This window comes from Aspergillus versicolor (assembly GCF_001890125.1).
Source record: "Aspergillus versicolor CBS 583.65 unplaced genomic scaffold ASPVEscaffold_8, whole genome shotgun sequence".
Taxonomy (NCBI): Eukaryota; Fungi; Ascomycota; class Eurotiomycetes; order Eurotiales; family Aspergillaceae; genus Aspergillus; species Aspergillus versicolor.
The window spans coordinates 1,248,596-1,272,046 of record NW_024467531.1 but is presented as its reverse complement, the minus strand read 5'-3'; the positions used below and the strand labels follow the sequence as shown (position 1 = coordinate 1,272,046).

The 23,451-nt window shown below is 50.9% G+C and overlaps 12 protein-coding genes across 12 annotated transcripts; 6 read left to right on the top strand and 6 right to left on the bottom strand.

Moving 5' to 3' along the window:
• Positions 1-265: 265 nt before the first annotated feature.
• ASPVEDRAFT_55096 (putative MFS monocarboxylate transporter) lies at positions 266-4,432 on the bottom strand (the record flags this gene model as incomplete). Its single annotated transcript, XM_040815020.1, has 5 exons — positions 266-1,412; positions 1,462-1,599; positions 2,190-3,410; positions 3,508-4,324; positions 4,378-4,432. 5 exons carry the CDS (start codon positions 4,430-4,432, stop codon positions 266-268), a joined length of 3,378 nt encoding a protein of 1,125 aa, XP_040670848.1.
• Positions 4,326-4,952, top strand: ASPVEDRAFT_832447 (uncharacterized protein). The gene has a single exon (XM_040817343.1). It carries the CDS (start codon positions 4,538-4,540, stop codon positions 4,862-4,864), a length of 327 nt encoding a protein of 108 aa, XP_040670847.1. The 5' UTR covers positions 4,326-4,537; the 3' UTR covers positions 4,865-4,952.
• Positions 4,953-5,039: 87 nt separating this feature from the next.
• Positions 5,040-5,978, top strand: ASPVEDRAFT_137118 (uncharacterized protein; the record flags this gene model as incomplete). Its single annotated transcript, XM_040807358.1, has 1 exon — positions 5,040-5,978. One exon carries the CDS (start codon positions 5,040-5,042, stop codon positions 5,976-5,978), a length of 939 nt encoding a protein of 312 aa, XP_040670846.1.
• A 1,192-nt stretch (positions 5,979-7,170) lies between these two features.
• Positions 7,171-8,537, top strand: ASPVEDRAFT_31494 (uncharacterized protein; the record flags this gene model as incomplete). The annotated part of the gene is made up of 2 exons (XM_040810484.1): positions 7,171-7,219; positions 7,273-8,537. 2 exons carry the CDS (start codon positions 7,171-7,173, stop codon positions 8,535-8,537), a joined length of 1,314 nt encoding a protein of 437 aa, XP_040670845.1.
• Positions 8,538-8,678: 141 nt separating this feature from the next.
• On the bottom strand, positions 8,679-9,857 carry gliT (thioredoxin reductase gliT; the record flags this gene model as incomplete). Its single annotated transcript, XM_040807330.1, has 3 exons — positions 8,679-8,933; positions 9,017-9,323; positions 9,397-9,857. The coding sequence occupies 3 exons, from the start codon at positions 9,855-9,857 to the stop codon at positions 8,679-8,681; spliced, it is 1,023 nt and encodes a 340-aa protein (XP_040670844.1).
• A 529-nt stretch (positions 9,858-10,386) lies between these two features.
• On the bottom strand, positions 10,387-12,011 carry ASPVEDRAFT_136598 (uncharacterized protein; the record flags this gene model as incomplete). The annotated part of the gene is made up of 4 exons (XM_040807309.1): positions 10,387-10,641; positions 10,691-10,697; positions 11,021-11,831; positions 11,882-12,011. The coding sequence occupies 4 exons, from the start codon at positions 12,009-12,011 to the stop codon at positions 10,387-10,389; spliced, it is 1,203 nt and encodes a 400-aa protein (XP_040670843.1).
• Positions 12,012-12,350: 339 nt separating this feature from the next.
• Positions 12,351-13,067, bottom strand: ASPVEDRAFT_86443 (GNAT family N-acetyltransferase; the record flags this gene model as incomplete). Its single annotated transcript, XM_040817848.1, has 1 exon — positions 12,351-13,067. The coding sequence occupies one exon, from the start codon at positions 13,065-13,067 to the stop codon at positions 12,351-12,353; it is 717 nt and encodes a 238-aa protein (XP_040670842.1).
• A 426-nt stretch (positions 13,068-13,493) lies between these two features.
• Positions 13,494-13,907, bottom strand: ASPVEDRAFT_31490 (uncharacterized protein; the record flags this gene model as incomplete). Its single annotated transcript, XM_040810483.1, has 1 exon — positions 13,494-13,907. The coding sequence occupies one exon, from the start codon at positions 13,905-13,907 to the stop codon at positions 13,494-13,496; it is 414 nt and encodes a 137-aa protein (XP_040670841.1).
• Positions 13,908-14,269: 362 nt separating this feature from the next.
• ASPVEDRAFT_44619 (peptidylprolyl isomerase) lies at positions 14,270-15,263 on the bottom strand. The gene is made up of 4 exons (XM_040813092.1): positions 15,185-15,263; positions 14,959-15,128; positions 14,770-14,901; positions 14,270-14,714 (listed from the first exon to the last, which is right to left on the bottom strand). The coding sequence occupies exons 1-4, from the start codon at positions 15,219-15,221 to the stop codon at positions 14,565-14,567; spliced, it is 489 nt and encodes a 162-aa protein (XP_040670840.1). The 5' UTR covers positions 15,222-15,263; the 3' UTR covers positions 14,270-14,564.
• A 2,016-nt stretch (positions 15,264-17,279) lies between these two features.
• On the top strand, positions 17,280-18,649 carry ASPVEDRAFT_86440 (uncharacterized protein; the record flags this gene model as incomplete). Its single annotated transcript, XM_040817847.1, has 2 exons — positions 17,280-17,388; positions 17,445-18,649. The coding sequence occupies 2 exons, from the start codon at positions 17,280-17,282 to the stop codon at positions 18,647-18,649; spliced, it is 1,314 nt and encodes a 437-aa protein (XP_040670839.1).
• A 1,118-nt stretch (positions 18,650-19,767) lies between these two features.
• On the top strand, positions 19,768-21,493 carry ASPVEDRAFT_86439 (ankyrin repeat domain-containing protein; the record flags this gene model as incomplete). The annotated part of the gene is made up of 2 exons (XM_040817846.1): positions 19,768-19,888; positions 19,947-21,493. 2 exons carry the CDS (start codon positions 19,768-19,770, stop codon positions 21,491-21,493), a joined length of 1,668 nt encoding a protein of 555 aa, XP_040670838.1.
• Positions 21,494-21,525: 32 nt separating this feature from the next.
• On the top strand, positions 21,526-23,427 carry ASPVEDRAFT_831538 (uncharacterized protein). Its single transcript, XM_040817325.1, has one exon. It carries the CDS (start codon positions 21,849-21,851, stop codon positions 22,932-22,934), a length of 1,086 nt encoding a protein of 361 aa, XP_040670837.1. The 5' UTR covers positions 21,526-21,848; the 3' UTR covers positions 22,935-23,427.
• Positions 23,428-23,451: the final 24 nt, after the last annotated feature.

Here is a 23,451-nt window from a genome sequence, read left to right as displayed (position 1 = left end):
TCGCCCATAGTGTGAATTTCAGCCGAAAGGGAACCAGCTATGGATTCCCGTTCTGTCCCAGGCAGGATCGATAGGGCTCATCGCTCCTTCCCTTTCGTGTAATCTATATTTGCTACTAGGCAGCCAGGTTAAAGCTCCAGGGGAGTTCGATGGGTTCACATGTTCCCCCGTTGTGGTGAATGAAGAGGAGAATCGTGGTTAGAGATCTGCACACGGAAATGTGTTCGAGCAGCTCCTTCTATTAGGCAGACGTAGTACTGCTAAGCTAACGAGACTGCGCGTGTTGCCGGTCATACCGAATGACAACAAGTGTCGGCCATAGCTGCAACCCGACAGCACCCAACATCAAGCAGCCCGCAAATATCTGAGCGCGCAAGAAATATGCCTCTGATAAATTGACCAATGAGCCCGCGATGGGTGTCCCAATCAACGAGCCTATAGAGCTGATACCCCACATCATCCCCATTCTTGTTCCGAGCATTTTTATATCCGGGCACAGAGCAGGGTGAGAGATAATGGATGTTGGTCCGGTCACTATGACGCCGGTCAAAAACCCCCAGTAACAGCACCACACGATAAAGCCTGGAGTGTTTGTCGCGGGGATCCATGTGAACATGGCAATTGCCGCTCCCGCCACGCAGGCCAGGAGTGTGCATATGGGCTTTACCCGCTGGCCCAATAGGTATGGTACTGTTCGCCCAAATGCTGACGCGCCGTTGATGATGGCTAACATGTAAAAGGAAAGACTTGTTGATGTCCCCAATACTGTCCGTGCATAAGAGGCGACGTAGAACAAGGGGATCCAATAACCAAGCATCACAAGTAGCAAGGAAACCGAGAACATCATATATGGAACGTCCTTAAACGCTTTCCAATCGACGAGACTTCGAGCGCCGACTTTTTCACCCGATCGGCGACATAGCACCGCGCACGTAATTATGGCGAGGAGCAGGTTGATGAATGCGATGCAACGCACCGTCCATGGGAATCCAATTTTTGGTTGGAGCTGCCGGAACATGATCGGAAATATGACGCTTCCCACACTCGATCCTATCGACGCACAACCAATGGCAATCGGACGCTTAGTAGTAAAATACATGGATATCACCACCAGTGCGGGGATGTAGGCGATACCGCCACCAATTCCAACGCAGAAGCCTTGGGCTAGGATAACTTGGTAGTACTCCGAGGCCAGGCTAGTCATCATCATTCCAAACACAATAAGAAAATTTCCCGAGACGATGAGGATACGAAGGTGGCCCAGGTCGACCAAAGGCCCCGAAACAAGGCCAACCATAACAATGAGCGTCGCCTGGATACTGCCAACCCAGGATACCGCAGATGGTGACTCGTCAGAGAGTAATTGTGTCTGATAAAACTCCTGAAAAGCGCCATATGTACTGATTATTCCCCTGGATAAAAGTTAGGTTGCGTTTTCAGGCCTGCTCGCTTCCGACTCACCAGGTATTGACAAAAACGCAAAATACCGCCCCAACACTAAGCCATGCTTCAAAGCCACCGTTTGGAATTACCTTTTGCGACGGCACCTGTCCCTGAGGCTCGGCCTGTGGCCCAGCCAAAGACTTTTCGCCGCCTTTCCTAGAGATGTTGTCTTGGTCTGGTGATCTGCCTCGGAAGTCTGCCGATGTGATGCTCCCTCGGCCATTTGGCGACATCCTAATTGGACCGCGACTTGCGTAGCACAGCAATGTCCAAGGTTCCTACCTCTGGCTTATATTTCAGGGACTGTTGCGATTTATAATCACTAATCATTGACAATGGGGTGCGAGAAATGGCGCCATTTCCCCGGGCGGGGGAGTCAAGGACCCCTGGAGGTTCAAGTTCGGCCAGCGCCGCCTGCTTGTGGGGTATCGGCTAAATGACAAGCTGAGCCGTCGTTCGGCTGGGTGTACCGGCATTTGACAATAAATTAGCTTTGGTCTGTCATTCGCGTCGAGCGCCCTTAATCGCCATTATATAAACCGTGCTCCTGAGCGTCGACACCGACCACTTGCGTTAGTAGTGTTGCGGCATGGGCACCAAATGAGGTTTATTGACATGCCATCATGTTGGCAGCTACCGTCATGACCATGGATGAATTGCCAATACAAGGTAGGTATTTCCAAATTGCCCTGCCCGATTGAATGTCTCAACTGAACGGCATGTTATAATATGCATTCTGCCATAACGCCGTTTGGCCGAAGGGCTCCGCCATGAGAGCATCGTCTAGGAGATTATTACCAGCATCTTCAATAGACCACGAGAAATCCCCCCAGGGCATATCCGGCCTCCCATTACCGGCCATTAGCGCGTCCTGCATGTAGGTACTTGTATTGAGTCGTGGGTTATATGCAGCGGATACCATTTGCTCCTGGGGAACCCAGCTGGTTGATTGGGGTATCGCGTCTGAAGTTGCCTGCACATGAGATTGACGGGGTTGGGCTGTGGGGAGGTTACGCCGAACATGGATCTTTCCCAGGAGAGGCACAACGACCGTCAATTCGCGAATAGACTCCGCGTTACTGTCCTCTTGTTGCAGAAGATTCCGTAGGGCACGAAGCGAAGTGGCACCATGCCCTGCAAAGCCAGAGCCAGCTCCATCTTTCGACTTTTCTTCCATTAGTTCAATAACCCCCTCCACTACGCCCTCGAGGCGGGCCTTGTCAATTTGAAAGCTACAGTTATCGGCGGAGGGGCAGGAATGAGCTGTCAGGAGTAGGGACACCATAGCTGCAAAGGCCTGCAGATCAAGCAGTCGCAGAGTAAAGAATCCAGATGGAAGCTTCCGCCGGAGGAATTTGTATCGTTGTGCGATAGACTCACAGGCGTCCATACAGGCTAAACGACTGTACAGATACTCCTCACTTTGATCTTGTCGGAGGGCGACTGGAAGGTGTGCCTTCATGACAATACAGTAATGCATATATTGAACAATATGATCCGGTTTCAGGTCATCATCCATATTGATGACCCACCAAGACTTTGGGGTCTGAGAAGCGAGGTCCCTTGCCTCGCGAGCAATTTCCAGCGCCGAAGTGTAAAGCTTTGTGGTTGAGCCTTGTGAGACGCTGAGGTCTTCCAGATCGTAGATTTTAGGCGTGATATCGACTAGGCGGATCATATATATCGCAGGCTGAACAACACCGCCAACCACAATAGGATCGGGATTCCGCACCGGATATCGTTTTGTATACGGCGGTAAATTGATGAGCATTCCGGCCAGCCGATCGACGGTGCAGATCATCTCCCAGTACTGGAGCTTCTCGTTCTCAGCAGTTTGATCTGCAGCTCCATTGGCCTTTTTGATGCGAGCTAGTTGTGCTGCTTTGGGCAATCCCATGAGCTCAGCAAGGGCGATAAGATGCCGTAACCTAAGCCAGGCCTTCTGGGGATTGCCTCGTCCCATTTGCCTAATTATAATTCTGAGTCAGATTCGTGCCGTTTTGAATGTGTAGATACGATCGTGCTTCAAGCATTCTGGAGAGGGAAATCGCGGAGATCGCTTACAGCCGAATAAAGTGTATGGTCATTCCCAGACCTTCAAGCGTTCCAACTAGCCGATCGTGGGTCATAATGAAGTTTTCAACGATGTCCGAGACGGTGCGGGCAAACACAATTCGCTTTTGATAGCTTGCAGCTTGGGCCTCCGGCGTCCTGGCCCCTTCAGGGACTTGTTGAGCCGTAATCGATACTGTCAATAGCCATGAAGCCAGACGTATAACACCAACATCTGGTCGACACATCTCTTCATAGTCCGCAATTACCTCCTGATTCGAATTGAACTGGGATGGCTGGGGAAGCATAGAATGTATCATTTGTAACCAGTCGTAAGAGCAAGACAACATTTCTACTGTCTCCTCTTTGGTTGGGATCAACTTTTGCAATGATGGTCGCAGACTTTCCTCAAGGTGAGCAGAGGCCTTCGCCCGTCGCTCCTGCTGCTGCTCGTTGCGCCGATCCGTATCAACACTCAGCCACTCGTTTTGAAACAATGAGCGTAGATGTGACGGCTCTTCTGCAATCAGCATCTCTGACGCGGTGGATTCTGCATCAGAGTCGTCGGAACCGGGCGAATGAGTGGTGGGTCGGTCAAGTTGAGTCGACCCAACACCCCCGAGTTTAACCTCGATGTTGTTGACAATCTTGGTTAGTCTGCTAACCTGAGATTCTAGCTGCGCGATCCGGTACCGCGAGGGCAGCCGCTGCGATTGTCGCGGCCGGCCACTTGACGTCTGAGCGACACAGGCTGTATTGCGCTCTGTGCACTGGCGGCATGTTGGGGCATCCTCGGGGATGCGAACGCAGCGAACTTTGCGTCTTCTACCTGCATGACTTTAGTCTGTAACTAAATCCGGGGAAGCGATTGATAAGAAGTACATTCGGTGCAGCTCTTGGTGCCCTTTCGGACGGAGGCAGGACTCTGTGCGAGCATGGCGGCCACGTGGAAGAAACAGGCATTCGTCCGAAGCGGAATCCGTTACACTGCGGTCAACGGTGCGAGAGGGCAAGTATGTGCTAATAAACCAATAATTGGATAATGATAATGCAGGGAAGAACGTGGAGAAGGGATCGTGAAAGGCGATCGAGGCGGCGACGGACGAAAGCGGACGAAAGAGTCGGCCTCGGACATCGGACCACGCGAGTCCGAGCAGGTCTTTCCCCATCGGGCAATCGCTTCATTATCGCCGGGAGTCTGTCGGTGTCACCAGTTCCCTCGATTGGCCAAACCTTTGTCTGGCATTCATTCACTTCTTGTCAGCAAGATCCATCGCTTCTCTACGAAATCAGATCTGTTTCGAGTCGGAGTCGGCATCTCGCCCCTTCACCGACTCCGTGTTGTGCCTTCCCAGTGCCCAATATATAATGGACAAGGTACCCAGTGTCTTTGCACTTTGTTGACACTTCCACAAGAAAACCACAACCTTCCTTCTCTTTTCTCTGTTCGTCGACTCGACCACACCCCCCTACCCGAATCGTCGCCTCGTCCTCCTTCAAATCTAGTTCGCGTCGAATACGGCGCCCTAAACACATACCGCACCATGTTTTCATCCCTCGAGAAACGCGGCGGCCCCTACGCCTCGACCGCTGCTGGTCTAGGGGGGCTTCCCAGCAATATTCCCGATACAGCTATTTGCGCAGTCTTCATGGCTCTTTACATCTGCTTTGCAGCCATCAACATGACGATCTTGCAGAAGAACAATAGAAGAAACCATAAATTCATCTTGTCTGGCATGATGTTTGGTTTCTGTATGGCTCGGATCACAACCCTCGTCCTGCGCATTGTCTGGGCCAATCGCCAACACAACGTCCGCGTTGGAATCGCCGCAAATATCCTCGTCAATGCTGGTATTCTGTTGGTCTACATCATCAACCTGATCCTCGCCCAACGTATACTCCGTGCCAAACAACCTCGCATCGGTTGGCACCCGATCCCACGCACCGGTGGCAAGGTCTTCTACTATTTGATTCCCGGTGCCCTGATCATGGTTATCACGGCTACGGTGATCTCGATGTATACACTCAACCCAACGGTCCAGGTCCGATGCCGCGATGTGCAACTGGCCGCGATTACCTATTTGCTTGTCTTCACTTGCCTCCCACTACTCCATGTCATTCCAGCTGTTGTCTTGCCACGGTCCAAGGACGAAGAGACATTTGGGGAAGGCAGCATGAACGCAAAGGTGCTCATCATTAGCCTTTCCAGTTGTATGTGCATCTTGATTTCGGGCTTCAAGGCTGGTACGACGTGGAGTCCCCCGAGACCGGTGTCAAACCCAGCTTGGTACCATGGCAAGGCAGCCTTCTACGTTTTCAACTTCGTGCTGGAGATCCTGATTCTGTGTCTGTTAACTTTCAGCCGCATCGACAAGCGATTCCACATTCCTAACGGATCCACCAAGCCTGGCGACTATAGTGGCATGGAAAGGAAAGAGTCTGAGGAGCGGGAGATTGCAGCCGAGCCCAAGGATCAGGCTTAATTGCTAGTGGCGGCGACGACAGTAACGAGATTGTACATGTATATTCATTAGACATACCCCAGTATAGATAGCGGTTACATAATACCTAATTAGATGACCTCATAGATTCACATCCTCATCACAAATCTCCCATGCTGTTGTGCACACACACTAAGCTCACAAGCACCCTTTTTGCTTATTATCTGCTGGCCAAGGCCTGGGGCTGCAGGAAATCCCCGTTGTCGCGTGGATGCGGCGACAGCGTAGGATCGCGGCGAGTCGGCGCTTAAATCTCCGACTCTCGCTCGCACGAACGGACCAACACTTTCCGGCTCCTTTCGCTCTTCTTCTTCGTCCGTTCTCCGTTCAGCCCGACGTCTTTAACTCTCTATAATAAAACCTTTGCGATCGACGTGTCATTCGACGTCAGAATTTTTATTCTGACTGGGCTCAACATGAAAGGTGTGACTCTGTGGCACAATGCCCCTCTTTGTTTTGGAAGGTTGGATGACCGATGCCCTGCTAGCGACGCTGTCTAGGCACTTATTTGACAACAAACGAGGGTTTGTTCTTGATCGCATTCCAGACTGGTCTGGACCGGTGCTATTTACGGCCTAGTTTGCAAAAGCATGCCAAGGCATCTTTGGCCTGACCTTTTCGCTTTTTTAGCTACGTTCCCCAAGATTAGGCCCGATTTCGTTTCCCCACTGGAATGGGTGCAAGATCTCGTCCATTTCCTCGCGAGTCGCGACCTCTGCCAGTGATGTTCCTTCGTGTCAAAAATGAGTATACAATGCGCGTTCTCCTCCGCAGCTCCCGAGATATTCTTTGGTGAATTTGGTCGTCCATTCAATGTGATACATGTGCAAATGGTTGGAGACTTGCAGCAGCGCCCTGCATCAACACGAGAAATGCAAGAGTCACCACTATATCGACAGGGGACAGTCAAACCTGTCCTCTCGAAAATCGACGAAGCTGCACGATCTGGGCTGATGTCTCACTCGGAAACCAATCCCCACGAGTGCCAAGGGCGTCTTGTTGCAGGCAATCTGCATTCGCGTGTTTTCCAATTGCAAAGCTGCAGGTCTCGTCCAATGGAATGTCTCATGGATCCGAGCTCGATTTTTGGCCATTGTCGCGAAGAATTATAAATTGGGGGGCTGAACTGCTGCTGTTTGCTCTGTCTCCTCTTTTCAAAGTCATATCCTTGCCAATGTTGCTCCTCACGCTGTTTTTCGGCCTCGTTACCGGCCAAAGCGATGGTATGTTGACTCTACTTTGGGTGTTCCTAACATACAGAGTTGACTGGTCTTAGGAATCACCAGCGATCAGTGGCTCATAACTCTCAACACTTCAATCTTCTGGCCCACGTCTACGGACTACTTTTATGGCCCGACTACTGGTCCCAGCGCCTCTGTGGTGTCATGCAATGCTGCCTGGGTGGAATACCTTGGACGGTCCTCTGGTTTGCGGTCTCTAGGGCCTACGGCCACCACCACCTCGTTGGGATCATATGCCACAAGTGAGGGAGCGTGTCGTACCTCAGTCTCCGCTGAAAGATGGTCAAATTCTCATGCCGGGCCTCTCACCACGCTATGCGATGACATCCCTCGCGCACTAGGACCCAGAGAAACGGTAACAGCGTACTACCCCGGCATGGGCCCCTGTGTGACGGGATACACTACTTACACTAACACCGACACCCTTTACCGCGAGCCATCACCCGTCCCGGATTGTCCTCTGGAAACAAGCGAGTGCATTCCTATCTGGGAAACATACTCAAGCCGTTCCAACTCTTACTGGGACTCAATAGTCACATCAATTCCTGGCGACACTAACAGCCCTATCCGGCCGGGCGAATGCCCCCAAACATTACGTCAGTACCCAGAGGAAAACCCCTGCTCGAATTGTCACTTCCTCCCCGGGACTGCCACTCTCTTCTACTGGCCTGTCACTACCGCCGATGGGGACCTCTGTCTGCAGAACGGAACCACCCTCCCGGCATCGGGTCCCAGTACCGCTGTTGTCAACGGAGAAACCTTCGTCTCCCCAACTGTTTACCTGTCTTTTACCACCATATACGCATGGAGTAACCGCCGCGGTCACCCGGGGAGCCAATGTGGTGTTGACCACAGTAATACTGTCATCTCTGTCAACCCAAGCACGCTATCTTCCATACGCGGCCACCGGAACGCTAAATACCCGGTTATCGGGACTTCCTATCCGTTCAACTTTGCCGAGTTTATGACACAAGATGTAGGAGAGTACACTCAGTCGCTGGTCCCGTGGCCCCAGTACCGAGGGGGGCAGCAGTGCCCACTTGGTGACAGCGACACCTGCACAATTATCCGCGATGACTATACGCCCTGGGTTAAACTTCCTGAGGAGGTCCGCGGCATCGATGAGGGCTGGTCGGTGTGTGACGATTCTTGGTATATTCCACCTGTGACGATGGTTGCGCTTGACAAGGAAGAGATTGTGATTACACCCACTCCGGCGCCCACTGAGGAGGCTTTTTCAGTGGCGGCAGCTCCTCATGAAAGACTCACCGCAGCCCCAGAACCAACCCGTGGTTGGTAGGGATAAGATGTCTTCCCAGTAAACGTATCAGACTAAGTAAATCAAATCAGCGGATAAATCTAAAAATCACCCTTAACTCTATATACTGTTATCTACAAATCCAAGTAAAATATCACCGAGGTTCCGACCAAAATTCAACCATTATATCCCCAACTGCTCAACTCGCAACTCCTCTTCAGCTTGCACCTGCATCGCGACTCCTCCCGCAGCCATCGTCCCGGAATACACTGCCGGCGTTACAGCCTTGACCGGACCAGCAACGTCTCCTACTGCAAAAACGCCCGGTAGGCCAGTCTCGAAGAGCGGCTGCGATACCTGGATGTCACCTTGAGCAGTCACTTCCAGTCCCAGCTGCTCCGCGAAGGGTCCATTGATTTCACTTGCTGCGGCGTAGACCTGTAGGCATTAGTTCCCATATAACACCAAATAAAAAGGAATATAAGAGAACAAAAGAAACAACATACAAGGAACCCCTCAACCTTGAAATTATCCCCATTCTCATCCCCATCCTCAAAGTGCACCTTCACCTGCGCACCAACATCCATCTTCTCCAACCTTGCAATCCGTCTCGTATCAACCACCGCATTAAGCCCACCAATGCCACCACGAAGCTCAGCAGCAAGCTTATCATTCCCATTCGTGTAAACAACAACACTTTCAGAAAGACGCAATGCCATCCGAAGAACATGCAGAGCCTTGTGAACATCCGCAAGAGGACCCATAGCTAGAAAGCCGACACTTTTCTGGCCGCGCTCTTCGAAGCCGTCACAGAAGAGGCAGTGGAATCTGGATAGGAATTAGTTAGAACCGTCGTCAATGCAGTTGGGTGCCGCTATCCTTGAAATAAGAACAAACGTACATTCCCCGTCCCCAACACTCATCAAATCCTTCAATATCCAACATCCGATCCTTGACGCCCGTCGCAAGAACCACTTTCCGCCCATGCCAGGCCCTCCCGGTTACATCGACGGCCTCAAATATAGAGAGTTCTTTCTTCGCATCCTCGCTGCTGTTTCTGCCATCGCCGCTAGTGCCCTTGCCAATAATCATCTTTTGGATACTCGCAACAGCGACATCGGCAAACTTCACCGTCTGATACCGGGCCAGGAGGTCTGCGCGCCCCTTCTCGCGGAGCTTTGCAGGGCTGACATGGTCCCACCCGAGGACGTTGTGCATATGCTCTGCGCGGGCATTACGATAGACGGCTGAGTCGAAGACAATGGCTGTATGTAGTTGTCGGGCGAGACCTATTGCGGTGGATAGACCGGCGGGGCCGGCGCCGATTATGAGGGCGTCGAAGAGGGTTACTGAAGAAGACATTGCTAGGAGGGGGATTGTCAGGTTCATCAGGTGTATCGATTAATGCGTGGGTGAATGCGCAAATAAATTATGTTTGCTCGAGAGCAGGGTGTACTTCAAAGGGGGAGAAAGGGCGGGTTTTATAGATAGTGAGGCTGATTCGTGCTGGGTGATTCATAGTACACACAAGGCACCCTGATATTCGAGTCACGAAAGTCTGCGGAAGTCTCCGAGTGGCCAGAAGGGGTTTTCTATTGGTATTCTGTCTTGAAGTATAGTTACTAAGTATTATCAGGCGATGTTTGTTGTATTGACTGGAGACGGAGACATTCCATAAACGCTCCGAGAGTTCTCAATTACGCTCATTTCTCACCTCCAGGGTCCTTTTTGGAACTCCAGTTCTCAGTATAGTGTAGTTGATTTTATCATGTCTTCCTCGAAATGTGTAAGAATAAATACTCCTGTAAGATAACCAGAGAAAACAACGGGACTCAGCAGAGATTTCCGATTTTAACACAGCCAGCAAGAAAAAAACCAAACAAGAGACATATCACATCAACTTCGCATAAACCTTCCCAGCCTCATCCAACTCCTCCTCGCTGTGCCACATATCCTTGAATCTCTGGAGTCTGGAATTCCTCCGCTGGCGGCGCAGCTGGGGTTGGTTCTGGTTCTGGTTTTCGTCCTGGCTCGTCGAACGCTCAAGGCCCTCGGGCTTTTTGGTATCAGCCTCTCCCTGGCTGGAACGACGCGAGAGCATGCGCTCCATGAACATCTCGTTTTGTTTGCGATCGGGTTCTGCCGACTGTTAGTCACCGGTCTGGGAGTCAAGATCTGACAGTCAAGAGAGCTACAGCGGACCTTCAGGCATGATCTCGTCTCTAGTGCGGTATAGTTGTAATTGTCCAGTATCAACTTGTCTTTCCTACAAGGCTGAAAATGCGGGGAAGCTCAGAGCTCTTGTATTGCAGCTTCACGTGCGGTCGGTCTCTCGTGGCAAAGGCCCAGTTGGACGCAGTCGCCATACACGTCACCACCGTCACCAGTCTAGAAACACAAAACAAACGGAACCAATCGATGTATATTACCCAACCTGATATTTCCAAGGATAATCCATCTATCCAAAATCCAATGAGATCAATCAAAGCTTCGCCCCTCCCTTCTCCAGCTCCTGCTCGGTCCACTCCCAAAGCCTCTTCCCCATCTCCTCCCCCACAACATACCGGTTACAGGTCTTGCTATTGCCTACGGGCATATAATACGCCCCGTTAACAAGCGCGTCCTTCTTCGCGCCAAACCCAGCCCAGAGCTGATTCCATGCGCCCTGCTCAACCGCTGTCGTGACAAGTCCAAGTCCTTTGATCCCGGCCCGCACAATCGGGTTCGTCTGTCCGACCGGCCCATACAGATCCGTTACAATGATCCCAGGGTGCAATGAGACAGCCGTGATGGAGGGGTGCCGACGCGCGAGTTCCGACGCGAAGAGGATATTCGCGGCCTTGGAGGCGCCGTAGCGCGCGTGCGTGTTGCAACTCTTAAGCCGCTGCTGGTCGAGGATGGTCTCGAAGTCCGGCGCGAGGTTGTGCCCGATCGAGGAGAGAGAGACGACGCGCACGTCGGCGGCCGGGTCCTCTGCTGTGCGGAGGAGAGTCGGGAGGAGTAATCTTGTCAATAGGAAGTGGCCGGTGTGGTTTGTCCCTAACTGGATTTCATGGCCGAGATCGGTTTCGCCTGGGGGCAGAGACATGACGCCTGCGTTGAGGACGAGGACGTCCAGGCGGTCGGCTTGCGACTTGAATTTCTCAGCGGCATCTTGAACGGACTTTGTTGATGAGAGGTCTAGTGGGATCCAGGTGATTTTGGCATCTGGGGCTGTGGATTGGAGCTCGGAGATTGCCTTTTGCGCCTTTTCTTCAGACCGTGCGGCGAGGAAGACTTGCTCTGGGTTGTGCTTGAGAACTTGGCGGATGGTTTCTTTTCCAAGACCGGCGTTTCCTGCGACTTGTGAGCTTCGCGCAGTTTGCAAGCTGGGGTATTCTACCAACCTCCTGTAATGAAAACAACCTTGCCCGAAAGGTCTGGAATATCGCGCTCGGGGCGAAAGCTGACGCCGCCAATGTAGTTGGTGGGGTTCACGTTTGCCCAGACGAACTCTGCTGCTGAGGTGATGAACATGGTCGCGATAGTTGAATTTGGAAATTTTTAGAGATGGACGCCGGTTTATTTAGCAATGGACAAGTCCATAATATGCCGAGCCGGTGGCGGGTCTCCTGCCCGGTCACAAGGAGGTGGGAACGTCATCTTGCCATTAAGGGTCTGGATTCTGGATGTCGAGCTATGCAGATCTGGTTCATTTTTGGAGAGACTAGCGAGCATCCGAGGTTGACTGTCGGTTGCCAATCTTGGCTGAGGTGGTGTTGCGAAGCTCGAGCTGGTTCCATCGAAATCTATCCATAACTATGCACAATATGCATAATCCCTCTTTAGGATTATGCATGTTTCTATACAACAGCTTCATTTACTGTCCCTGATCTCTTCCAATCTCCTCACCTGCCTCCCCTGCTCATCGAAATTCCCCTCATCAAGCCAACCCTCCAGCCCCCTCTTCACGCCCTCCCACTCCTCCCTCACAATCGAAAACCACGCCGTATCACGATTCCTCCCCTTGATAACCATATGCTGCCGAAAGACACCCTCAGGCTGGAACCCCAGACGCAGGGCCGCACGGCGCGAAGGCTCATTCAGCGAGTTACACTTCCACTCGACCCGCCTATACCCCAAATCATCAAACGAATGCTTCAGCAAGAGATAAAACGCCTCCGTCGCGCCCGTTGTGCGCTGGATCGCCTTGGTGAAAGCCACATGCCCGATCTCGAGCCTGCGGTGTTCCGGCACAATACTCATCAGCGAAAGGTACCCGATCGGCTTCCCGGCTGTGGGAGAGGCGGACGAGGGTCTGCTGTCGATTACAGTGAAGAACACCGGGTCTGACGATGTGACTCTGGCAGCGAATTCCTTCCGCAGCTGCGCCGCGTCGTCGTAGGGGCCATCGGGCATGTAGTCCCACAGCGCTGTCTGGTCAGGATGGTTATTATTGACGAGTGGGAAGAGTTCGTCTGCGTGGGATTCCTCCAGAGGGATTAATTTGATGGATCGTCCCACCAGGGTAGTTGGTGATGGACGGGTCGCTTCTGGCAGCAGAACGCTGTCGCCTAGCGGTCGGTGAGACATTTTCGGCTTCTATTTTGCTTCTTCGTCTGGCCCCGATCCTGCAAGATTTGTGTAGAAGTGAAGAAAGTGCTGCCTGGAATCCTTATAAATACGCAGGTGTTGAGTGAGACTGATCGATCTTGACTCATAGACGGCCCGGCCCACTTGCCCGATTTGGAACATACAGATTACCCAGACCCAAAGGTACAGACTATGCCTTTCCAGGGACTCTACACGAATTACTTGGGCATTCGATGCCATAATACATCCAAACGAGCGGAGATGAATTTTTTTTATATACTTAGATAACTTGGGTTCCTATAATCTAGGCCCAAAGCAGTACAATGAGAGTAAACATGAGAGTAAACACTATCCAGTGCCAGTACACGTCTCAACATGAGGCTTGTCGGTAATAGCAGTAGCTATAGAGAAACAACAACTCATAGCTTAAAGGTCCTTCCCGTCACGCTCAGGAACACCAATGAACAGGTACGGCTTGTTCTCAAACACCGTACAGTTCGACTCAATAGAACCAGGGCGATCGGAGCGAACGTTCACATCGACAAGATCACACTGGGTGCATTTCGAATCCGCACATCCACCAAAGTGAGTTGGCTCCTCGGAATCGGGCAGCTCGGCATTTCCATATAGGACGGCGTGGTAGCTTTCGGCGTAGACCTCGTGCTGGTTCAGGTCGAGGCACAGGTTTCCCTCGCTCGGATCGTAAGAGTACTTGAGCTGGTCGCCCTCGGAGTTGGGGATGGGGCAGGAGCCTCTGTTCTCGGAGACGATTCTGCCGCTGTACTGGGCGCTTGCGAGAGCAGTGAGAGTCGCGAGGATGGTGGTGGTTGAGGCCTTCATTTTGAAAGATTTGAGGAAATGGATAAGATAACTTTGTGTCTTGGTCTTTGCAGAGATCGAGGAATGATGGAGAGTTTGCTTTGGATGATTGAAAACGACAAGAAGGGGGTATTCGAGCGCACCTTTTATATCTTCATTCCAGTGATCGCCATCGCTATGTGTCCTCTGAAGGAGGTCGCTAACAGGTGAGACATCTATCGCAAGGTGAAGCGAGAGCTTGTCTCACAGCCACGTAGTTATTAGTGCTTCAAGATCTTGTGTTGGGAAATAGAGGACTATGATTGGCCCCCACCGTAGGATTCTTAGTGCAGGGTCGCGAACGACATCTAAGCCTACGCAGGCTGACAGATTTATCAAGGCAGAAAGAATATCATTGGGGCCAAAACTTATGATTGTCTACAGGGCCGTCGTCAGGGACCAGTGTGCAGGATCATCGACTATACTTAGGCGTGCAGGCACACCTTCGTACTCCACGATCACACCGCATTCCTCGTGCGATTGGGTTTAGTCTACGCTGGAAGGATTAAATGATGACAACATATGATGTGGATCACATAGGCAGCCTCATTTCGAGGACTGCACTGAGTGCATTGAAGCTCAGTTTGATTGCTTAAGTGTTTGCTATTCTGGGTTTAGCTATCCTCCGCGATAGCCTGTTTAGACGGTGCCGGAAGCAGAGACGGCGATCTTCTTCTTGGTAGCACCGCTCGAGGAGCCGAGAGCCTCGACAGCCTTGACGACATCCTGGCCCTCAACAACCTCGCCGAAAACGACGTGGGCACCATCGAGCCAGCTGGTGACAACGGTCTAAAATCCACTTAGTCAATTTTCTTTAGCAAAAGGGGGCCAAGGGCACACTAACCGTGATGAAGAATTGGGAGCCGTTGGTGTTCTTGCCAGCGTTGGCCATAGAAAGAAGGAAGGGCTTGGTGTGCTTCAGCTGGAAGTTCTCGTCGGCGAATTTCTCTCCGTAGATGGACTTGCCACCGGTGCCCTAGATTGTACCTTTAGAATCTGCTTGCATTTATCACGGTTGTGGAGGCCGACTCACGTTGCCCTTGGTGAAGTCACCACCCTGAAGCATGAAGTTGGGGATAACACGGTGGAAGGGAGATCCGGCGTAGCCAAAGCCATGCTGGCCAGTGGCAAGCTCACGGAAGTTCCTCGTGGTCTTGGGGACGACGTCGTCGAAGAGCTTGAACACGATGCGGCCAAGGGGCTCTGTGCGAGAGTTAGAATAAGCGAAAACGAGGCAAAACCGACATTCGGAAACTTACGGTTATCAGCCGTGACGTCGAAGTAAACGTTAGACATTTTGAGGATGAATTGAGTGTTCTTGGGGGAAAGAGGTGGACGATGTGAAATTTGCAAGAGAGCAGAGTTGGGGGGAGCAGCTCCTTATATCATAAATTCTCGGTGCGGGGCACAGAAAGAACCCCGCCTTTGTCAGCTACAGCCCACCTTGTCCTCAACACCAAGCACGTCAATCCGTCCGGCACTCCGAATTGATTCTCTTGATTGATGCTCTGATCCCTCATGCGGGCCGGAAAAAAGGTTCCAATCGGCCAGTGAGCTTCCGTGGACACCCGCGTCGTGAGCCACCAAGGTGTTTTCATTCGTCGTGCCCAGTTCCAGACCACGGAGGCTGGACACTCGCTATCTGCGTCATTTTTGGGGAACGTCGATCGTATAACAGATTTTAGATTAAAAACATAGCTAGAGCTCTTTCAATGCTCGTAGAACGCGTTGTTGGATAAAATGCCTTGTACCCCTCCAGTGCCCCTCGACGCGTCACCAGGTCAACAAACTCCCGCCAAAACAGCTTCTGCCTCAGGCCTCCCACTTCCGAGATTTTGCCGCCTCAGGCCACAAGATCCCTCGCGAACATCTGCCTGAGGCTGCACACGTTGTCTGACAGTAAACAACGCCTTGTACAAGGACCACGGGGGCTGCTAGATAATTCAGAACCTCTCTACGCTACTATTACCAGGATAGCTAAAAATAATAAACGGCCGTCTCCTGAAAAGAAGATCATTTCGGAAGTTAACGAAAAGGTGGAGCACAAGGCCTGCTTAGTTCGCAATATATAAATCAAAACATGAGGGCAACATGCAGAGGGTCATGGGGCAACGAAGCATTTTAATTGAAATAAAATAAGCTATCATGCAAATGTGAATCGTATATTAAGACTGCTGCTATTTTTCAGTGTATCGCGTGATCAAGCTTTCCCCGTTTGAATGCAGGGCGATATTCTCTACCATTCTCTACAACATTCTAGAACCGTTTCCCTCTGTTGACCAAGTTCTGGTGTTGCTTCCCTGCCCAGACGCTTTCAATTCGTCGCCGAGCAGCTTTCTGCGCTCCGATATTTTGCCTCGTGTTTTCTTTTTTCTCCGCCGTATTGCAGGGGCGGATCGGTAAGTGCATCCCCGCAGCTGCAGGGCCATGCGCAACCCCTCAATTCCTGCGTCCTCGTCTTAATCTAGACTACATTGTACCGGATGTGGGATAGTGACACCGAATCTGGAAGCAAGGCGTGTTGGAGTGGTCGCCAGCGAGGACCCCTACGCCGATGGCACTGTTTATCTTTCCCTCAAGTGGACTGTCGGTAGTCTTTTGAAGCTGGTACATTCTGATCCTTTTAGGTAGATACAGGATCGACGTTAACGTAGAGTTTCTGTCCGAGGTAGTTCAGCGCTGTCAGTGACTAGACCTCGCCCAAAACAAGGAGGGCGGTTTAATTTGATACTAACCAGCTTCCTGAATGACAACCTTACACCATCCACGACGAATAATTATGCGCATATACAGCCGGATAGTGACCAATTGGACATTATGCACAGAGATACAGTCGTTCAATGGTTGGAGCTTGTGATAGATGCCAATGGAATCGGGATTAAAACTGCTTTTTAGAAGGTAAATTGTGTTGTCCTCTGGGTCAATTCCACCGTGGTGGATAAAGAAGCAGGAGAATGAAGAAGAACCTTGCGCAGATGATATGGTTAGCTAGGGTTATATTAAAATAGTTAGGTCTCTCCATTCCGGGAGCATGAAAGGGAAACAACGAGTGCGTGAAGGGTTTGGCAAGTGAGACGACATAAAGATGATAGAGGATGTTGTGCAGCCCCGAATGCTGCATTCTAGGAATATTCTCTCTGGCTTCCTGTATCTGTCAACCCCGATATCGGGCTGAGGGAATTCCTAACTGTGAGACAACACTCACATCTTAGATAGAATAATAAGTAAACATAGCAAGCTCCATCCACGCGTTTTCTCATAACATCCTATTGTTTCCACTGTCTATACCAATCACTGCCGTTCTTCCACCTGCACCAATCAAAGAGTTGAAGAAATACCCTTTTTATTCAAATCATGGAGACTCTGACCCCCATTGTTCCGGACGAGATCATACTTGAAATACTCTATGTAGCAGTTGAGGACTTCACCCTGGAGGAGGTTTTTGACCTCAGACGTGTCAATAGTATGACCTACTCTAGCAATCAGGAGGACACCATACTAACCGCTCCTGTTGTCTAGCCCTATTCGCAGATGAACTCCTCAAAGGAATCGTGCGCAACCACCGTCTAGAAGATGAGGGCTTCTACGTCCGCCTTGGGGAATTCCAGGAAATCCAGAAGGCTGCATGGGAAAGCTGCCCAGTCACACTCCGAGTACAATACCTGCGTCTGAGGCTTGAAAGCCACCAGAGACGACCCACCGCGTTTACTACCTACATGACCGAGGTCTTGCAGTTGGACGAAGTCAAGAACGCCGATCCTGCAGAGCAAGAGGTGATACTTGACAGACTTCTCTACGGCGCAACAGCCACTCCAATGCTCGAATACACCAGATTCATCGAGCCCTACGATACTCACCACTCTGCCACACACGCGAACGAACATCCTTTAAATCCCAAGCTATCATATGACACCCTTCTAGCCGCTGGGGCCGTGCTTCGTGGCGACGAGGAAGAATTCGCCCGCATCTTCGACGACGATGGAGATATACCCCAAGAATGTGGACACTTTTTCGTCGTACCCCTCTACGTTCTGGCAATGTATGGAACTCTCAGCATGGCCAGGGCCGTAGTCAGAAAGAGCGTTATATTCCGCAACAATCCAAAGGTGAGTGTCTCACCGCTACTTCACCTCTCGGTTGCGAAAGGGAACAAAGAGCTCGTCAATGTATGGATGCCCATACTGAGGGCAAAGTTGGAAATCGATTTCCTAGACGAAATGGAGGCCGCACTCGTTGGCCCTCATGGATTTTCAAATCCGGACATGGTCATATTCGTGCTTCAGCGTTGCCTGATGACAGATCACTGCCTCTATTACATGCTTCTTGGGACCGCTGTGGAGTACGGTCACATCGACATTGTGGATTTCATCTTGCAGTATGAATATTTCGATGCATCCGATGCTGAATTCCACTGTTGGAGCCTTCCCCTTGAACTAGCCAAGGATATTGAGGACCGCGACGACAGGAAACAAATGATCGAGTTGTTGGTCAGCGCCGGATTCGATGCAGAGGTCTTGGTGCGTCGAGTTGAGGGGAGGCGCGTGGTGTTGGTGACGACCAGCGAGTCCGATGACCTAGACGACGACGACGATGAGGACAGCGACGGCGAGGAAGGTGAGGATGACATGGAGTGGGAAGAGCTTGAAGCAGTGTTACACCCTGACATCGAATTTAGAGATGATGAGTGGCATCTGACGGTAAGGATGTCTGAGCTGAAGTTTTGATCAAGAATAAGTCAAAGGGGAATGGAACAGGATGGATGAAAATACGGATACCGATCTGTCATTGGATTTTGAAACCGAAATGAGGATTGGATTCGTACTGGCAACAGTCGAGGTTGATATTTAACGATGGCTCCATGAATTTGTATTGAATATGGAAAACACATTCATAGCAGTAATGACAACATGAATATAAGAAAATCGAAAGCCTTCGGAATTCGGGATCTCTAATATCATAGGCGTCAGATTTGGTAAGTTAAATTGTGAAGGTGAGGTACATAGTCCCGTCTGTCTGTCCGTTGGCATCATCAAGGTCTCGTATAAGATGCAAGAATACATGGTCCATGAGCAGGTAATAATCCCAAGAGTCAAATTTCCCTGGATCCAAGAGTTCAAAATGATTTAATTGCTTACAGAGGTGAAGTCTGTGTAAAGCCGTTAATACCGTCACTCATAGCCCTATCCAGCTCTTGCCCTCTCAGTTACCGGAATAACCAAAATAGAAAAATACACAATACAGCTCACTTCGATATTAACTGCTATTAAATGGTCTTACAGTCCGTATTCCAGAAGACCCCTGCGATATGGACCCTTCAAGGCACAAACCAATGCGGACCACTTGTCTCAAGGCACCCTCCTGGTGCAGCCTCGAAATTCCGAATAGATGCTTCAAGACTGTTTCGTCAAATCTTACCCGGTATGAATCGATTACAGACCCATAACACCTGTCACCGACCGGCTTATTGGATAACGCTCTTTGGGAGGCGTCTGTGGCACAGCGCTATGCAAATCAGTGCTGAATACAACAACTATAACATTCACAGTTCGTCAGCCCACAGTGAAAGGCGCTCTAAATTCAGACAAAAATTCCAAGAGCCAGGTAATGATAGGTTGGTGTATTCACTACCCAGGGTGTTGGCGGTTGCCCTGCATGGTGTTTGCCGTTGGTACTATATAACCATACTGAACACTGATGAGCTTGCTTTCCCCTTTCACTCTTGAACCTTGTACTTGTTCAATTACTATATTATTTGCTTATCAAGACCACCTTCTATCTGCCCAACACAGAGACTCTTTTTGCTTGCATGCATACCTACCCGTCATCCCCAACGTGAAGGAAGATGCCGAACGAAGGCATTAAGAGCGACCACCATCTCCCGCTCGAGATACTTTTTGAAATCGTCGACATTGCGGTCCTAAGATTTCCGACTCACGAGGTCTTTGGCGTTTGGGGAGTAAATGGTATCGTCATTTTCGTACTTCTATTGCTGTGTCCTAATTAACTAACCAACACATGCAGAGACTTTCGCATATCAGGCCGAGAAGACTCTGTTCAGACTGCTCGACCGAGAACCCAGAAAATGGGACTCTGTTCCTCATTCTCTGAGGGTCAAGTACCTGCAGCGAAAATATGATCCAGACCCGGACTGCTGCTACCTCTCCGAATTTATACACGAGATGCTTGTATTGGAAACAACCGCGGACAGGGCTACGTTGACGAACAAGCTCATCGAGGGTATTGCCCACGGACACTACCGGCTTAGATACCTCTTAGGACCCAAAGCTGAGATGCGATCCACCCCGTGGCTTAAATCCTGGACCCATGGGACACTCGCGGACGATTTCCACGTTCTACTCGCGTGTAGGGCTATACACCGTCAAGATGTCAGCGAGTTTCAAGCGATATTCCCCGCATGCAATGCCGTCTATGGATATCGCTTTCAGCTATCCATCTTGGAGGAGGCCGCAAGGTCAGGAAACCGAGAGATCGTGACCATCTTGCTTCCATACACCATGACGCAAGAGCTCCATGCCAGCCAGACCAGTCGAATCAACTATGTTATGGGGAATGCCACTCGGCTCCGCCACCAACCAAACCACAGTGGGATTGAGACGGGATTTACACGTGCATTGGTACCCATTGCCATCAAGAGTGAGAACCGTGAGGCACTGGAGGTGTGGTTCGAGGCATTGAAGAAACTACCTGGACAAACTTTTGAGGCTACCACCGTCAGCATTATGAAGGCCCTGATGGTCGAGCCAGAAGCTTACAGGACAAAACTGTCCGAATGGTTCTGGATGTCACTATCCCAAACGGTGACAAGCAAGAACATACAGCACGCCACCTTCGTCAGCGCTATCGAGAGCAATGATATCGCAACAATCGACAGCGTCCTTTCTGATGAGGATTTCGACCCATGCTTCGTGCCCCCCGGCAAGGACGGAAATCTACTCCTCGTCGTTATCAGAAATTGCAAGAACAAGTGGTATAGATCCAGCGTGGTCAAAGCCCTTCTCGAACGCGATGTCCACCCCAACACGAGCAAGGGGAACGATCCAACTCCACTCCACCAGGCCATTAGCGAGGAGGACCATGACCTTGCATCACTTCTCTTAGACTTTGGAGCAGATGTATACCCGGGAACCTCCAATTCACCTATTGCAGGCCGGCGGTCTCAGCTGCTGGTTGCCGCAGTGCTCCTTGGGCACTCCAAGATCGTGAAGATGCTACTCGACAAGGGTGTGTCACCGTACATCAAGGGAAGCGCAAGCATCCATCGAGTGCAGCTCATTACTGGACCATCACCGGGCTCGCTATGGGGTATTCTGTGGCAGTACTGCGGGTCAAACACTCTACGACGACAAGAGTATGATGAGCGAGTTCGTGCTGGTGCAATTCCTCTGAATTACTGGGAGGCTGGCCAGCTCCATGCCGCAGCTTATTCTGGGATAAATGGACCAACAGCTGATAAGGAGGTCTATGAGACTCGAGTGTGGTATAGGCTGTTGGAGGTTGAAGCTTTTCCACCCCAGACTGCAGTCGCAGGATACACCGCAGGTAGATGATGGAACAAGCAAGGTAAAAGTGTTTACAAGAGGGTTTCTGTATTTTATCTCATCTTTAATTTGTATTCCTGAAGCTTTGCAACCTGTTTTAGAATTAGATCTCAACAAAGGCTATCCAGACCAGAGCGGTATCAAGCTGCTTTGCGTATAAGCAACAGTAATGGATTGACTGCCGATAAAGATTGAAGATTCACTATAGAGAGTTGACTCACAGTAAATTCGTCTCCGGTGAGGAAGAGTGAAGCAGAAAGAGCACGTGCTTTAGGGCAAGTCAGAACAAAGCGAAGCCGACTAACACAATATCAACACCAAAGCACCTGTTATACACTGCATTCTAAATTGTGTCTTCTCATCCATGGGACTTCATTGCGAGGTCAATTGGCCTAGGATGGACTCTCTCCCTCCGGAGATCTTCCACGAGATCCTTCGATACGTGATAGAGACCCAGCCGACCGATCATGCTGTTAACACAAGGCTGGTGAACCGTACGTTAATCTGGATTCTTACCCCCAATTTGAAAGGAAATCTGAGGTTAATTCATGTCGCTGGCCCAGACTGCTGGGAACTGTCCATCACAGCCCTCCTCATCCGCAGCGCACGCCTAGAAACCGAAATTGGCATCGACCGTTCAAGAGCAAGAGACGGCCGCAACTCCAGATGGTACCCATTACCCGCAAGAATGAAGATGCTCTACATGTGGCACAAGATCAATCAGCACTCTCGCGCACCTACAGTTTTCTCCGTCTGGGTCGAGACGATGCTAGAGCTCCGAGGCATCGACGACTCCGACCCCGATTTCCAAGAAGACGTTATCCAGCAACTGATCGGCGGAGCTGCAGTCGGGAACCTGGTGCCGGCTGAAGTGTTTCGGGGCGCGCAAGGGCTTCCTGTGGAGGAAGACATTCGGGTTCCTGATTTGCTTCGGTTTGCGTGGGAGCCGCTTGAGAAGACGTACTGGGTTTTGATTGCCGCAAACGCGATGAGTATGGGGGATGCGGAGGCGCTGGATTATTTCCTCACCCATGGCTATGACATGACAGAGCTGAGCATGCGATTTCGGGTTTGGATTATGAAGAGCCGTGGGAGACTGGTCAGCGAAGAGATGGTTCGTGTTTTGGTGCAGCATCGCGCGCCGTTCACCTTTGAGGGGTTGCAGTTCACGATTGACAGGCAGTATCTATTCAGGGCCATTGAATCAGGGGATCAGGCGCAGCTGAATTTGCTTTTGGATCATTTGAAGAGGTGCTTTAGGCGTTCTATGGGTCTGTTGGTCAACGCGGGCATAACTCATGCGAGGTCGATCGGGAACAATAACCTGGCGACGGCTCTTGAGGCTCGGCAGATAGACGACGCCCTGGAAGAGTTTCCAAACATGAGTAGCGTGCCGTGGATTGACGCGAGGGCTCAGGCCATTGCTCTTGATTTGCTGTTCGAGACTTGATGGAAGAAGACAAGCATTGATGGACCGCTGAAATGTCCCTTTTGTATTTTTGTATGTTATGCTTGAGCTAAAAAATAAAGTTCCGCTAAAAGAGACCATGACTGCTGATCGGTGTCCCAAATACGAGGCCGATGGCACAATTTGAATCCTGTGGATGTTGGCTCTCTCGACAAGACCGTTTCGCACGTCCAATATCGTTTATCATGGCCCTTGAAGGCCTTGTAGTTTCCGCAACTCAATCCCTAGGAGTAGTAGAATCATTCACCTTCCAAACTCCTCGACCAGCCCGATCACGACCCACGCATCTTCCCATGGTTCTCAAGCGAAGATCGTTGCCCCTGAAGTGACAACGTCCCACGAGGCCGAACAGCCCCCAACTTGGCGCACCAGAAGGCCCGAGCAGCAGCTCAGCCAAGAACCTGGTTTCACCCAATTGGCGTGACGAGCTTTTCCAAGATGGAGAAACGAGGCTGTCACCTTTGCCCGAACCGCTTGGCAGCTAGTGGTGCTTGTTGAT

What these genes read in the sequence shown, in the direction of transcription:
- ASPVEDRAFT_832447 (XM_040817343.1), top strand. Translation starts at nt 4,538, where the DNA reads ATGATAATGCAGGGAAGAACGTGGAGAAGGGATCGTGAAAGGCGATCG.
- ASPVEDRAFT_44619 (XM_040813092.1), bottom strand. Translation starts at nt 15,221, where the DNA reads ATGTCTAACGTTTACTTCGACGTCACGGCTGATAACC. An exon ending in GTGACTTCACCAAGGGCAAC is followed by an intron (nt 14,902 to 14,958) that starts GTGAGTCGGCCT and finishes GGTACAATCTAG; the next exon opens with GGCACCGGTGGCAAGTCCAT. An exon ending in GCTCCCAATTCTTCATCACG is followed by an intron (nt 14,715 to 14,769) that starts GTTAGTGTGCCC and finishes AGTGGATTTTAG; the next exon opens with ACCGTTGTCACCAGCTGGCT.
- ASPVEDRAFT_831538 (XM_040817325.1), top strand. Translation starts at nt 21,849, where the DNA reads ATGGGACTTCATTGCGAGGTCAATTGGCCTAGGATGGACTCTCTCCCT.